Genomic DNA, 16,299 nt, shown 5'->3' on the forward strand with positions numbered 1-16,299 from the left:
TGGAATCGGCCAGTGATGGTACTGTTATTCTTAAGCCTTTAACTGAATTACTTTCCTGGTAAGTATAAATTTGCTGTTAAACGCAAGTCAGTGGCTGCCTATACACACTGCTTACAATCTCCTAAAAAGGCTTCAGGGGAAAAAAATCATGATATATACTTGATCAAGTTCTGAAAATTTAAGAGCAAAAATCTGTTATGTCAGCATGCATCAAAATTGTACAAATACATCTCCCTACCACCACTCTCCACCCACCCTGCAACTTGCCTCCACAGAAACAATGAAAGCTTGAAATGCTCTGAAAACCAAAGCACACATTTCAGTATTCTTCAGGTAGTTCAATATATAAAATCATTAACTTATTCACTAAATGGTTTCTATTGAGAAACACAAAAACATGGCATAAAGCAAAACTTAGTTTGCCATTACATCTATAAACTGTACCAAGTTCACATAAAAAAAGTAAATGCTAATGGCATTCTTCAAATTTCAATAAAATTCCCGCCTAGAGAAATTCCCAAAACAAAAAAGCTAACAACCTTTCACTCCTCTTCTAATCTCCAGTACTCCAGTGGAAAATTGCAGGGCAGGGGGGAAAAATAAATAGTGGGAATATAGAAAATTGAACACTGCTCTTTCCCTTGGCAAAAATAAATACAGGCTACTATTACATATAGATAAAATATACTTGCAAAAAAAAAAAAAAGGAGTCAAAAAATTAAGGGAGAGGAAAAAAATAAAATTTATCCACTATTTGGATTTACAGAGAAACCAGCTGGCACAGCAAACATACTGCAAAGGAGCAATTTCCTTCTCTTACCAAATCTGTGGTTGGCAGAGTAAGCAGGCCGACTCCTACCCCAGCCCAGCTCAGGACAGATGCAAAGTCAAGGGAAAAAGGTGGGTGCATGACTGTGGACTGAACCAGAGACCATTTGAACATTTAGGACAATAACTGACCTCTTCTACAGACAGCAGCACCCTTTTGGGCACTGTTCATCAAGCACTTTAGGTAAAAATGAGTGATTCTAAATTTCCACGTACTTGTCTTATTTTTACATTTTTGGATGATACCTGTAGAATGGTAAATGTCATATTAAATATTCATTGCAATCTAATCAGTACAATGAAAAGACACTTACTTTGCATCAGCAGCCTGAGAATGTCACTGTACTGGTCAGGGAACTGGTAGAGAAGAAGGTAAGTCCAGTGCTTACAGAAAAGATTAAATGGCATCAGAATATCTTCATCTGGTTCAAGGCCCCAGGCAGTAAGTGCCAAATGAATGGACTCCAGAAGCCTGGTACGATCAGACAGAGGAGGTTTAGTGGCGTTTAACCATTGCTTAAGATCGAACTAAAAAGAAAAAGAAACAAGAAGCAGTTTTATTGACACCGAAAAATTAACCGAAGTAGAGAAAACTATGTGCAAATTTAGTTTAAAAGTCAAACATCACCTAACATTAGCTTTGTATAAAGACTGAAACTAGGGGCGCCTGGGTGGCTCAGTGGGTTAAGCCTCTGCCTTGGGCTCAGGTCATGATCTCAGGGTCCTGGGATCAAGCCCCTCATCAGGCTCTCTGCTCAGCAGGGAGCCTGCTTCCCCCCCTCTCTCTGCCTGCCTCTCTGCCTACTTGTGATCTGTCTGTCAAATAAATAAATTAAATCTTAAAAAAAAAAAAAGACTGAAACTAAAAGGTATATACAAGTACTTAAAGGAGTCTACGCAGGTCAATAATTACAGGTGTCAGTAAGCTGCCACCTCCACGTCACCCTCTGGGATTTCATGGGCAGAGTATTCTCAGCTCCGCATGCTTTTTTGCAATGTAAGAATGTTTGGTTACATCTTCCCTGCAAGGCAAGAATCAACTCTGTAGTCCTGCCCCACCGGTCACAGTGGCAGAAACAAGCAGCCACTTTACGGGTCTATCTCCATCTGATACAATCACATTTCTGAGTCTGCGGCAGTAACCCATCTCAGTTAATAAAACTTCAGGGTGTTACAATCACCTCCCAGAATTTCCAACTATAAAATAACATCTTCTCCCCATTACCGATTGAGAGCAGTCTCTGGGCCCTAAAAAACGCCGAGGTTTTATGATTTATAGATGTCAGAGAAATACAATTGAAGGCACAATCACTAAGGCTCTGCAATTCTCAAGTGGTTAAGTAAATTCATCGCCTGGGCCCGAGTTAATATTTTACTTGGAATGAGGACAAAGGCAATTTGCTTCTATCTGGCTTATTCCAAATATGAGAGACTTTGATATATGACATCTCATTTATCAAATACATTTCCAGCATAAATTCAGGATATACTCAAAAGAAGGATGCACTAAATTACTATTATGAATATTTCAAGGCTGTACTGTTTCTAAAGAGGGCTTGGGAGCGAAGTCCTTTTTCCACCATGTGGGGTGAGACTGCCCTACACAACACAGCCACTGCCCCCACAAGATGGGGATGAGGCTGCTTGAAGATGATACAAAATGTGGAAAGGGTCTACCAAGAAAAGGAACTCCAGGGGGGCCCTTCATTTCTATGGAGTGGGAAATAACACTACAGCCTACATTTCCATGGTAGCATCAGAACGGAATCACAACTCACCTTGGTCAGCAGCATGAAAATCATATCACTGTTGTCCTCACTTAGAAACTTCACCACTTTCTCATAGAGCTGAATGAACTCTGTGGGCGCAGCGTTGGGAGTGAAGAAAGGAGACAGCAGAGAGCAAAGCCTTCTGTTCTTCAGAATGGTCTCCAGTACTTTCCTGCATTCTGACCTAGTGCCACTGATAAACACCTTGAAAGAATTAGAAAGGGAAAATGTCATCAGATTCTGCACTGCTGCCCCCCTCCAAATTCTTATTTAAGCAACCAAGCTTTAAGGGCTAATATAGAAGGCAAACAGAACTTTTTCTAAATGAAAATGGGAAACAATAAAAAAAATCTAAACTCAACACAGATAAACCTAACACTTCCAGTGATGGTGATATTAAAAATTCTGGATTATCTGTGAATTTGATTTGGACAAGGCATAGAGAATTTTTAAAAGATTAAAATAATAGGATAATTCAAATCCAGAAATTTGCAAGGTACCTACCATGATTACGAAGCATCCTAAGTGACTCTGCATTTTGTCAAGAAAATAAAACCTCTACATTATAGGTTTACTGAGATGTGCTTTTAGTACTTTCAAAAAGCTAACTTTAATAATTAATATATAATCAAGACAACTTCACCTTGTTTTAACTTGGTTCTACTATTTTAAGTACTGGATATAAGTTTTTAAATAATTTCAGGGTCAAGTATATTGCATGGAGCACTGGGTGTGGTGCATAAACAATGAATCTTGGAACATGAAAAAAATAAAAATGTTAAAAAAAGGCTTTGATAAGCTGGATCATAGGCAGAAATAATAAAAAGCAAGACTGAGAGATCTGAATATATAAAATTTTTAACCTCCATAAGGCGAAAAGGATGATAAAATTAAAGGAAAATGACAAAGTAGAAAAACCAGTTGAGAACACATTGCAGATACTAGGGTGATAGTCGGAGGAGCTCTTTTAAAGCAATCAAAAACAGAAATTCTACAACAGAAAACATGCAAAGGACAATAACCAGCAAATCACAAAAAATAATTAAATGGCCAATACACATACGGAAAATCATGCAAGTGAACAAGTGCTTAAAGAAATGTAACTTAAAATAATAACAAAGTTCACTTCCCCTATTAGCTTAGAAAGACTTAAAAAGAATAATCCTTCCTCACACTGGTTACGTTCTGGAGAACACTAAATTCAAACCCTGCTATGAAAGTGGCGACAGGTAAAAACTTCCCAGGAGGGCACTGTCACAATCTGCATCAAACACTAGTCCCTTTGACATAGCAACCGTACTTCTAGGAAATCATCCTGGAAAAAACAGTCCCAACAGTTCACAGAGATATGTACGAATATTTATCTCAGGCTCACTGCAGCAAAACAGACTACCTGAATAGCCAGCCAGAGAGCTCGGGCTCAATACATCACAACATATGGGTACCAGGGAACACCATGTATTAAATACCATGAGATCAGTCTGTATTTATTAACACACAATAGTATCTAAAAGTTGTGCTTGAATGAAACACAGGTTACAAAACAGCACTTGCCCATTTCTGGGTATATATGTCTATCTCCCTCTATTTAGTTATATGCAGGAATGCGGTACCATTTCTACACAGGTACACCACATACACTAACATGCAGCTTATTTATACTTTTTATACTGTCTGCATTGCTTATGATAAGCACACATCAATTTTAAAGTCAGGAAGAAAACTTTTAGAAAAATCTAAATATCTACTCTGCATCACCTCCTTGTAAGTATCCAATAACTCAGTACTCATTCGGAGTACCTGGTTACTGTTTACACATTTTCCATCAAGTGGCTTTCCTTTCCTCAAGGACGTATTTCATAAATATGCATGGATACATTGCTCTCGCCTTTTTAAATATCCATATATTTAACAGTAAGTCGAATAAGTAAACAAATAAACGGGGACCGAGAACAGCAAGCGGGAGGCAGCAGGGGGGAGGCGGAGCGAACACAGATTGCTGTGGCAGAAGACATGGGATCCAGGCTCAGCCCCAGCACCGACCCGCTGTATTTAGGCAAGTCATTTCATCTACTGGAGACCAGTTTTCTCATCTCTAAAATGAGAACGGCATCGATCACATAGTCACTGTGAGGACGGACTGGAGAGCGTTTTATAAACAATAGAGCCTCATCATGTTATGGTTAACAACACCAAAAGCATATGAAAGAGTTTAATGTCTCCCCAGAGATTTTCAAATATGAGTAACTCTGTATCTCCTGTTTGAGAAGCAAAATTCTATACCAACAATTTTAATCACATCTTGAGAAGTTAACAGTTCAAAGGGCTTCTGACTTATGAAACAGTCTGACTCTGTGAGGTAAGCCTGAAGTCAACACTGACCGTAACCAATGAGGACGCTACAGGAACACAATGTACGTGAATATGGCTAAAAACACACAGTGACCTTACCTGGCCCAAGATCTCAATGCATGATGTAAAGAACTGCCTTGTGGGAGGATGACGCTGAGTTTCATCACTGACATAATCCACAATCGTAAAGAAGAGGCTAATGCCAACCTTCTGAGCCCCAGGGGTAGGCTGCAACTTGTAGGCATTCACCAAGGCCCTGCGGGAAAATGTAGATGAGACTACTGGTCTACAGTAGGACAATCCAGACTCGCAAGTGTTTCTCTGGTACTCTACATTTCTCAGGCAATATTCTTAAGAGCCCTTCAGAGCTCCATACAAATGTCACTTTAAAAATATTCCATGGCGGGGATGCCTGGGTGACTCAGTCAGTTAAGTGTCTGCCTTCAGTTCAGGTCATGATCTCAGGGTCCCGGGATCGAGTCCCACATCGGGTTCCCTGATAAGCAGGGAGTCTGTTTCTCCCTCTGCCTGCTGTTTCCCCCCTGCTTGTGCTCTTTCTCTGATAAATAAATAAATAAAATCTAAAAATAAAAAAAAATATTCCATAGGGTTGGGGCAGCTGGGTGGCTCAGTCAGTTAAGAGTCTATCTTTGGCTCAGGTCATGATCTGGGGGTCCTGGGATGGACCCCGCTCAGCAAGGAGCCTCCTTCTCCTTCTGGCCCTTCCTCCACTCATGAGCACACACTCTCTCTCTCTCAAATAAATAAATATTTAAAATATTCCATGCGGTAAGTATCTTTCAACTTGGCCCAACACTTATTTTTTTTAATTTTTTATTTTTTATTAACATATACACTTGATCTTAGCCAAAATTAGCCCCAGGGGTACAGGTCTGTGAATCACCAGGTTTACACACTTCATAGCACTCACCATAGCACATACCCTCCCCAATGTCCATAACCCAATCAACACTTATTTTTAATACACAGAAATGATTTATGTCCTCCTGGAGGAGTGGGGATCAGCTGTATTAACATTCTTACCCTTATCAAAATTATCCTTTCATATTTTATATGTAATTCATAATTTATTCTTTCACTTTGTGTATTCCTTACATAACACATAATTTTAAAAACAAGAATCCTGATTTCTCTAAATTTTAAAATCCAAAACACTGAAAAAGATTTCTGTACAGAGTTAAGACCCTAGAATAAGAATACCTCTTCTAAGTCTCATACTCTTTCAGTTCCTTTGCTAGTAAAAGAAACTCCTTGTTCGCCTCATCTCCTTCTTCTCAGGTCCCCCAATCCAACCTACAAAAGGGACTCAATGCTCTCCTCTGTACCACCACCTCAGTCTACTGGGGGATTAGTTGCTGGTTCTAGAATGTGAAGTTACCTTAAAATCAAAGGCAGAGTCAACCCCTCTCCCAAGTCATGCCCTGGTGTCTTTAAGAAGAAAGAGGACATTGAGTGTAAGCTAGAAGCTCCAAGAGAAAAACCACAATGGCTAAATTCAAGATAACACTACAGCTGAGAGCCCTATTGCCCCTGAGCAATTCCACTTCAAACTCTGCTCAGTAATTGGATTTGACAACGATGACCTTGAGTAAATATAACTTTAATCTAAAACTTAACTCCATGTCTGAATTTCAATATGCTCTCTCATCTCATAATTCAGGGGTCAGTAAACTTATTCCACGGAGGACCAGACTGTAAATATTTTTATGTTTTATGGGCCGTAAATTGTCACAATTATTCAATTCTGCCATCACAGCATAAAGCCACACACATGAAGTAAATAAATGGGCATGGCTATGTTCCAATAAAACTTTATTTATAAAAAGAGGTGGCAGGCCAGATTTGGTCCAACAGCCATTGTTTGCTGATCCCTGTACTAATTTAATTAGTGGGTGCCTGGGGGTGTGGTAGAAGGTGGGATTACTATCAGTAACAACAAAACAATTTTAAATTATAATGCCCTCAAAACTTACGTAATCAAGTTTTCTGCATGGACCGCAGCTTCCACAACATGAAGTGACGGTGGTTTAGCAGCTTCGGCTTGCAACTGCTTCACTTCTTTTCGCAAAACATGAAGCTGCTGGCTTACTGCTTCATTCTTATGCATACCTTCAAACTAAGAAAAATTTAAACGGTCAACATACTTCTTGGTTCCTATTATGTTTCTAGAACAAATACTACAAATATACTGAGTATTTGCTGAAGAATTCTACAACTAATATAACTCAAAATTCTCAGATGAATGGGACAGGGGTGAGGAAAAAAAAACATTTCAAAAAACTATTTAAGGGGCGCCTGGGTGGCTCAGTGGGTTAAAGCCGCTGCCTTCGGCTCAGGTCACAATCCCAGGGTCCTGGGATCGAGTTCCGCATCAGGCTCTCTGCTCTGCAGGGAGCCTGCTTCCCCCCCACCCCCCACCCCCGCCTACTTGTGATCTCTGTCTGTCAAATAAATAAATAAAATTTAAAAAAAAAAACTGTTTAAGAACCTCAGTTTTTCATGAAGAATCAAGCCTGAGTCAGTTTTTCACTGGTTCAGTCTTTTGTAGGATATGTTCTCTGTCACTTATGTTTGGACTCCCCAGCTCTCATCAAAAACAGACCTATGTCTTCTACCGCTGAGGTTTCCCTTGAAGCGCACAATACCCCTCCTCTGTCGAGCACCTTCCCCAGAGCCCTGACCCCTCTCCATTCTCCCCACCCAACATCACACACAGTTCAACTCAAAACACTAAGGCTGAACATCTCATGTGCAGACCATGACACAGATGCTGTTAATAAAAATACTTGCTATTTTGAAAGGAAGAAAGGACATACAATTATATTTACTTATTTTTTAAGATTTTATGCCTTTGACAGAGAGAGAGAGACAGCAAAAGCAGGCAGAACAAGAGGGAGAAGTAGGCTCCCCACTGAGCAGAGAGCCTGACCTGGGGCTTGATCCCAGAGTTCGGGGATCATGACCTGAGCCGAAGGCAGCTGCTTAACTGACCGAGCCACCCAGGCATCACAGGATAGACAATTATAAAACAAACAACAAAATAAGATAAAATACAGGAAGTGCACACATCAGCTGGGTGCCTACGAAAGGGTAGTTGTTTGATTCAGTGGTCCCTGAAAGATCATCTCTAATAAAATTTTTACTTGTTCTCAGTAAAGATGTGACAAAGGAGAATTTACTGAGCTTAAAAAAAAAATAAAAATAAAAAAAATAAACCAAAAGAACCCCACCTAAATCTATTTCAATTTAAAAGATTAGTCTTTATTTAAGATTACATCTTTCCTATTTGAGGGGATTGCTAATATCTATCCCTTTACTCTAATTAACTGATGGTGACCTATGTGATAACTGCTTTACATTCTAATGTCCTCTCCTGGACATGAATAGATGCACGGCGTACCCTACACCCGGCTGCAACACAAAGATAGAACTAAGGTGGCAACTGTGGAGGACAGGAGGACAAAGAGACAAAGAGAAGCAAAGAGAAGCCCAGCCTGGGAGGGGGGGCAGAGATGGACAGCACATAGCAGTCTGTCCAGGGAGCCGGGTCCTGTCCTGGGGGAGTCCTCTGAAGCAGGCTACGGAATCTGGACTTATCCTGCAGACACAACAGAGAAGGTTGAAGAGATGAGAACATTCAGAAGGCAGGAATGTTACACCCTGCATTCTCCTCACATGGGCTTCCCCAGTCATGTAAGTGAGCAACACGGCTGGCTGGCCGGGACAGAAGGCAGCCAAACAGGGCGGAAAGGAAAGAATCAAAGGGGAGGAAGGAAGACAGTGAGGATGAAGGAAGTGGAAAGACAATGGATAAGAGAGAAGGACAGAGGTTCCCAGACTGGGAAACGCAGACACGAGACCAAGTAACTAGAGCTTCAGAACTGCCACCCCAGGCTGTGGAAACTACTAGTGCCCAAGAAAAAGGAAAAGCAACATTCTCACCAAAAACACCTCAAAATGATCATTATTTCCCAGTCTACTTGTTTTGTTCCCAACTTCATTGTTCCAACTCTACGGAGAGTTTTCTTTGCTCACTAGAACGGAAGAGGGGCTGAGGGCCTAGCAGCTCACAATCACTGGAAGTTGTAGACAACACAACAAAGCTGTGTGCTGGGAGCCCCTCCGCCTGAGTCACTGTGAGGAGACAAAGCGATGTAAAAGCTGGACAAACCAAGCAAGTTGGTACAATACTGTGAAGCCTTCAGTGGGTCTTTTCCATCTTTCATTTCTAGAACTGACCAAATTTTTCACATGATAATAAATCAATCCTGGGTCTGGCAAACATGCCCCACAATACCACAGTACAACAAAAGGAACCCTATTATAATATTATAAATCACCCCATTTCCTCAGGGACTATCAGGCTACTATTGGGTGAGACGACTGCAGAAGAAGCACGTCTCACTTCCCATAAAATATATTTGGCTTTTGTATATCCCAAACAAGCTATACATAGTTCAAACATTTGCAGATGGCTGGAAATTTCCAGGGCTTTCCTCTCACAGAAAAATTCTATGAAGCAATAAAATATTTTTATGATAAAATTTGAAACCTTTATAAATGAGCCATTTAAAATATCCTTATGCATTTTAATCTAAAATTTATATTTAAAATAAAAAGTCGTTCCCCTGAAGTTTATTTTTAAAATGGATCCAATCCATGAATTCTCTAATCACTGAAAGAGAAGGTGATCCTATCACACCAACTCAGAGAGAGAAAATGGTACACCTGTTAATTTAAATGAGATTTGATGATGATAAGCTTACTCAGAATGATACAGCTAGTCCTAAAATTGGAGCAGAAACAGCTAAAAGCAAATGGCTTCATCTTCCAATACTGAGTGGGAAAGCATGGGTCTTGAATTTAAATAGATGTGGGCTTAAATTTCAACTGAGCCACTTACTAGCTGTGTGACTTCAGCAAGTCTTTGAGACTCTCTGAACCTGTTTCCTCACCCCCATTTTGTGAAGATTAAATGAGATAATGTAAGCAGTCATCAGCATGTTACCTGGAACATGAGAGTGCCCCAGCAAGTGATATGAGAGGATCCCGGCAAGTGGTAAGAAGTACTCTGAACAAAGCCAGGAGATAATGTAGTGTACTGAAGTATGACCATCCTTATCACTTTCCAAGATCGAACGGCCAGGAGACTTTGTATTAGAGTACAAGAGAAAAGTGAAAGAATGTGGTGGTTAAGTTGAGATTTTTTATGGAAAGCATTAAGTTGGCCAACTGAGCAATAAATTGGCCTAAGGTAAACACAATCAAAGAGTGACTGCTAATTTCTAGTACGAACAAGTTCCAACTACCAGCCAAATAATATCTACAAAATTCTTGAGGGTAGTTAAAATCAGGGAGCTCACTTGTGAAGTGTATAAATCTGTAGTTGTTTGTTCCTTCAGACACCACAGTTCTATGGCATGTCTGTGTGAGCCACTGACAACAGAGACACAAGTAAGACAAGGTCCTGGTCCTCACAGAACTCAGAATCTAGTCACAGTGACAGAGGTAATCATAATGCAAACAACTTGTAACTCAACCTAATGAATGATCTGCTGGTAGTTCTCATGGACAAATGCAGGGCCATGAAAGGGCACCTATTATGTGCCAGGAGCCATGCTAGATGGTACAGGAACATAGATGACTAAGGACGGGGACTTTGCTCCTGAGGAGTTTAGAGACTGGGAGGAAAGACAACAGGTGACAACAGCATTAATGCAAGAGCTGCTATGAGAGGGCGCAATACCTCAATTTGACTAGAGGGGCTAGGCCTCAAGGAGGGGCCAGGCCTCAAGAGGTACTTACTGAACCAAGAATGGAAGGATGATTACTGTTACAACAAGTAACAGCACATGCCTAAGAGAGAAGGTAGGAACATTGATGTCATGTTTGGAGAATGGAAAAAACCTGAGTGGGTAGAAAATGTTTAGGGATCAGGAAAGGGTAAATGATGCGACTAGAAACTGATCAAGAACAGATTACTTGGGGGGGGGGGTGCTAAGAGTCCTATTCTTAGATATTGGAGAGCCAATGTTGGTTGGTAGCCTGCAAATATGATAAGATTGTGTTTAAAAGGATGAACAGTGGCAGAATGGAAAACAGAAGAGTCTATGGACAGGAAGGCTTACATAATGATTCAGGGGAGAAGTGATGTGGGGCTACCTTGGGGTAACAGGAACAAAGAGAAAGAAACAAATGTAAAATCATTTCAGAAGCAGAACCAGTAGGACTTGGAAAGTAGCTAGATGGAAGTATGAGGATGGGGCGATGATACTGAAGCCTAGGTCCCCATTTCCTATTATAGGGAAAATGGGTTTGGAGGGTAAAGGTGGGATTAGTTTGGGACCTGGTGAGTTGAAGGTATCTATGGACATTCACAGAATGTTATGTAAGCAAGTGGAAATCTAGGTCTGGTACTTAGAGAATTCTGACTAGAAAAGCAGAACGGCAGTCATCAGTATTTGGCTTAACCCTTTGGGGATCATGGATTACTGAGGATCTACTGAAGTTATGAACTCTCTAGAAAAAAAAAAATTTCCATATACTTTCAGGGGCTTCACTGACCCACTAGAGACCATTCACACACCCATCCTAGATTAGGAACTCCAATACAAACAGGAGGCAAAAGCATCTAATGTCACAATGACAAAGGGGATCGGGGAAGCGCTACACACAACCAGCAAACTAAGGGTTGAGCTGATAAAGAGGAAATCCCGGAGAGAAACTGCAAAATGGCTAGTGATTTGGAGTGACCAGAAGATACTTCATGATGTTCAGCATCGCCAGATCCCAGAATAATGTTCAACAGGATCAAAACTACTGGATATAGCCATGAATACAGAGGATGTACAATTCTACGTATAACAATAACAACCTACCTTCTGAACAGCATGTGCTCTCCTAGGGGCAGTTCTGTGATGAGTCCGAAACAGTCAGAACTCACCTTCCCTACCCCAACATCCAAACCAAAGTCATGCATTTGTGCAAGAGACAGCTATAGACTCAAGCACAATCTCTGACCAAAACTCAGAGTAAATCCGACTGACTTGCAGTGATTCAGTAACGCCCTTACTTCAGGACAGCTGGAGCTTCACCTTTCTTCTACCTTGCTCTTAGCTATCAATGAGTAGCCAAAAAAATTTACTATCTTCAATTCCGGGAAGTATCAACCAACCTAGGCTATACCAGAAATATAGAAATTGCCATAGAATTTTCTAAAGAAATCTTACTTGAATAAGACTACAAAAGCTGCTCACTATCCTCATATTTTTTAAAGATTTTTTAAGATTATTTTTTAATTTTTTAAGATTTTTTAAGATATTTAAGATTATTTATTTGACAGAGAGAGACACAGCGAGAGAGGGAACACAAGCAGGGGGAGTCGGAGAGGGAGAAGCAGGCTTTCCACTGAGCAGGGAGCCGGGTGTGGGGCTCAATCCCAGGACCCTGGGATCATGACCTCAGTGAAGGCAAACACTTAAAGACTGAGCCACCCAGGCAGATCTGCATTACCAGCAAAATAATGGCTGAAGCAGATACTGTACTGTGTCAATACTGATACTTCTAGGAGCCATCCATGGGGGTTCCCAAGTTTCTAGGTCTTCCCAAATGGAACCAAAAGGCATTGCACTGGGCAAACTAGTAAGGCCAGCAGAAAATCGGAGCGTGCTTTAAGAAAACTTGCGTATTTCTAATGAGATTATGAACACAAAACACACCTATATTTTCAAATTCTTTAGAGTTCTATAAATCTCCTTTTCTCCCTTCCCTATCCTTTTTTTCCCTTCCTTTCTTCATGCAATCTTAGCATCTACCAATTTTTCTTTTGAAGAAAAAAATAAAAGCAGAAGTATTTTTAGTTGTCTATAAAATAAAATCTAAGCCATATTCATTTTAATTCTTTTTCTCATAAAGCATCTACTTCCCAATTTCGCTCTAATCAAAATCACTCTGAAGGAGTTTTAGCAAAGGTACACCTTTCTATTTCAGAATCAACAAAGCAAAAGTTTGTAAAGAAACTTCAATTCAAGGACTCAGATAAATCAAGACTATTTCTGAAAAGGAAAAGCCCCAAGTCACTGGCAGGCTGGGAGTTAGAGCTCCCCAGTTGGCCTGGTGGTATTTTCCACCGCAAGACCCTGAGAGGGTCAGGCAAAGGGATCTGTTCTTTGGCTGGAGCAGCAAATATTCACAACTCTTCACAGAGCTGGGGAAACATTTTTGTACTCACTTCACCCAGTCACTTACAAAAATGCATCCTAGATTTCCCCTCTCTACATAGAATTAACTGCCTGGCCAAGAGATATAATTCCAAAATGTGGAGAAATACCATATTTGTGAAGGCACAGATTGGAAGACACCCTTTTTAATCAGAATTGGATGCATTTCAGCTTTTCTCACACCAACTCAAACTCCATCCGAAATTGACAGACTTGTCTTCCAGCACTATCACTCAGCAAGTGATCTTCCTAAATGCTCCTACCTAGTCTTACTAAAGTATTAGTAACTGGGAAAAATTACACGGAAAAAAAAAATTAACTTTATAAACCAGCTGGCCAAAGACATGACTCAGGGTTTAGAAGTCTCTCATCTCAAATCAGATCTCTGAACTTTAGATGCGTATGAAGATGTTATTTTATCAGAAACAAATTTTGAAGGTAATGAAAAATACAAGTATAAAAGTGACTTCAGAGAAGACATTTTAGAGAAAACAGGCTCCCAAGGACACTGACGAGGAATACATTTTGTGGATTAGCACAAAAGACATTCCTGGAAGATAATCAAGAGACAGTAAAATAAATTGTCCCAAATTTCTAAAAGTTAACAAAAGAAGAAGAGCTATGTTTGTGCAAATGTAGTCAGGCAACAGGCAGCCTATCTCCGAGCGTTCCTTTCCCGGCTCTGGGGACCCTAAAGTCCCTTAGAGAAGGAACTGGGTGCAGTGAGTCAGGAGCTCGCGCTCTGCACCCACAATGCCCCAGCCTTCCTGCTTCTGCCACTTAGTGGCTATTGTCACTTCGGGTGTGTAACTTAACTACTCTGTGCCTTTATTTCCTGAAGATAACAGGAATACCCAAAGACGGAACTTGAGCCGGTTTTTCCAACTCAAGAAGCTGACTCTAAGAGGCAGTCGAACCCTAATCTTAAAGCTGCGCATCTCTTCCTCTGCCTGCTGGCAAGCTCCACCCAACTGACCTGCTTTCCACAAGGCCCTTCTCATTTGTCTTCAGTGGCTCCCCACTGAGCACACAGCAGGAGCTCCCAAGTGATCCTCTTTTCCAATGTGAATCTCAGCCTTTCCAGTGTGAATTCCCACCACCTCAGCCAGAAACCACCTAAAGTAGACTGACCTAGCCAGCTCCCCCTAAATGAGTCCAGAGGGCTCCCTTCCCACATTCCTTCCCAATGACTCCAAATCGTCAGCATCGCAGTCTTCTAGGGGTCAGCATGAGCCCCCTCTTTCAAAGATCTTCTCAGTAGTTCTGCTTTTCTATGAATTTCTGCCTTGCAGGACACATCAGCACTTATGGAAATACACGTTAGCTCCTGCGGGAGCTAATCACTCCCCCAAAACTATTAAAATGTTTTGGGACATGAATCATGTGCTATGAACTTCTTGCTGTCTCTATCAACAACATACTAATATTAGGGACTCAAATGGAAACTTCTGTGAACCACGAAGAAGCTTCAGCAATCTCACCTGAACGGTGACAACTGCTGCTCCTTGGCACTTCTTACCGCCACTGCCTCTACACTCCAAATGCAGCGTGGTCTGTTCTTCTCTATTAATGTACTGTTTCGGCATTGTGTCCAACAGCTCACTATCCAGGGCAACCTGCTGAGATTCTCGAAGAGCTGCAGTTCTGGAAAACATCATCAGGAGGTAGAAGAAAGGCTTACGAAAGGTTTCATGGTAAGTGATAAAGGCTTCTGTTTACCCCGGCCTACACTAGAGAGCAACAAGACCTAGTAGTCCATAGAAACAAAAGGCCAAAGGTGTGTGTAAACCCTCTCTTTTCCTTAGTAAGAAAGTTAAGAGATAGAGGGAAAGTGGGATGACTTTTTAGCCAGGAATGAAGCTTCATTTAGAATCTGTATTACATTAACAACGTTTTTAACACAGACCCTTAAATACACAAGAACAAATGAGACTCCCATCCTGATTAAAGCAGTCTTTAAAAAAAAAAAAAAGACTTTATTTATTCATTTGACAGGGACACAGCAAGAGAGAGAACACAAGCAGGCGCAGTGGAAAAGGGAGAAGCAGGCTTCCTGCCAAGCAGGGAGCCTGATGCGGGGCTCGAGCCCAGGACCCTGGATCATGACCTGAGCTGAAGGCAGACACTTAATGACTGAGCCACCCAGATGCCCCCTGATTAAAACATTTTTTTTTTTAAAGATTTAATTTACTTATTTGACAGACAGATCACAAGTAGGCAGAGAGGCAGGCAGGGAGAGAGAAGAGAGGAAGCAGGCTCCCTGCTGAGCAGAGAGCCCGATGCGGGGCTCGATCCCAGGACCCTGGGATCATGACCTGAGCCGAAGGCAGAGGTTTTAACCCACTGAGCCACCCAGGCACCCCTAAAACATTTTTAAAGGGGAACCTTACTTGTAAGCACCACTTGTTTCTTGGGTATTAGCAACTCAAACTGAACTGTCAGATGGAGGAAGCTAACTTTTTACATGGGTGTACATGAGTGTTGATACTGTTCTATTACTGTGCGGGCACGTGTGTGTGTATTTGTGTGTGGTGTGTGTGTGCACACATGTGCTGGTGGGCCCAGGGCTGCACACACAGACACAATAAATGCCTGGACCAAAAACAGCCAAGGAAACAATGCCAATAAGAGACAGATTCCCATGGTGTTTGCAAAGATAAGACTCTCTCACTCTATAAAACAGACTCACTCCACACACTCCTCACAAGACAGCAAGCTAGAATCAAAACCTTCAAGAATTGGTCATTCTGTATCTACTTTAACTCAAGAGCACTAAATGACTTGCCCACACTCAGATCAAGTGACTGTGGCAATTTGTTAAAGAATATGAAGACTTAGGGAGCACAGCAGTGACAACAGAAAGCCAATCTCACTGGATACCCTTTCAACACCTCTTTCCAGTATCAGAAAGTCTCTTCAGGAGAAGCTTAAGAAACACGTGGCTGGCACTGCTGACACTCAGAAATGCCACCACAGGAAATGTAAAATTTACCATCCACGTAAGCACCACATCATCTCAATGTCAAATTCAGAGACTTGTCACACCTTGGCTATCTGAGGTAACTGACGGGGCCAGTCTGGTCAAATGATCCTCATGGAGAGGCGGCTGA

The 16,299-nt window shown here is 41.3% G+C and overlaps 1 protein-coding gene across 1 annotated transcript in view; it reads right to left on the reverse strand.

Moving 5' to 3' along the window:
* EPG5 (ectopic P-granules autophagy protein 5 homolog) overlaps positions 1 to 16,299 on the reverse strand; it is a 104,378-nt gene that overhangs the window by 29,161 nt on the left and 58,918 nt on the right. Inside the window, 5 exon segments of the mRNA XM_046024639.1 lie at positions 1,143 to 1,356; positions 2,607 to 2,801; positions 5,049 to 5,205; positions 6,944 to 7,086; positions 14,671 to 14,833. Coding sequence (XP_045880595.1) covers positions 1,143 to 1,356; positions 2,607 to 2,801; positions 5,049 to 5,205; positions 6,944 to 7,086; positions 14,671 to 14,833 — 872 coding nt within the window.

The sequence above is a fragment of the Meles meles genome, chromosome 12, assembly GCF_922984935.1.
Source record: "Meles meles chromosome 12, mMelMel3.1 paternal haplotype, whole genome shotgun sequence".
NCBI lineage: Eukaryota > Metazoa > Chordata > Mammalia > Carnivora > Mustelidae > Meles > Meles meles.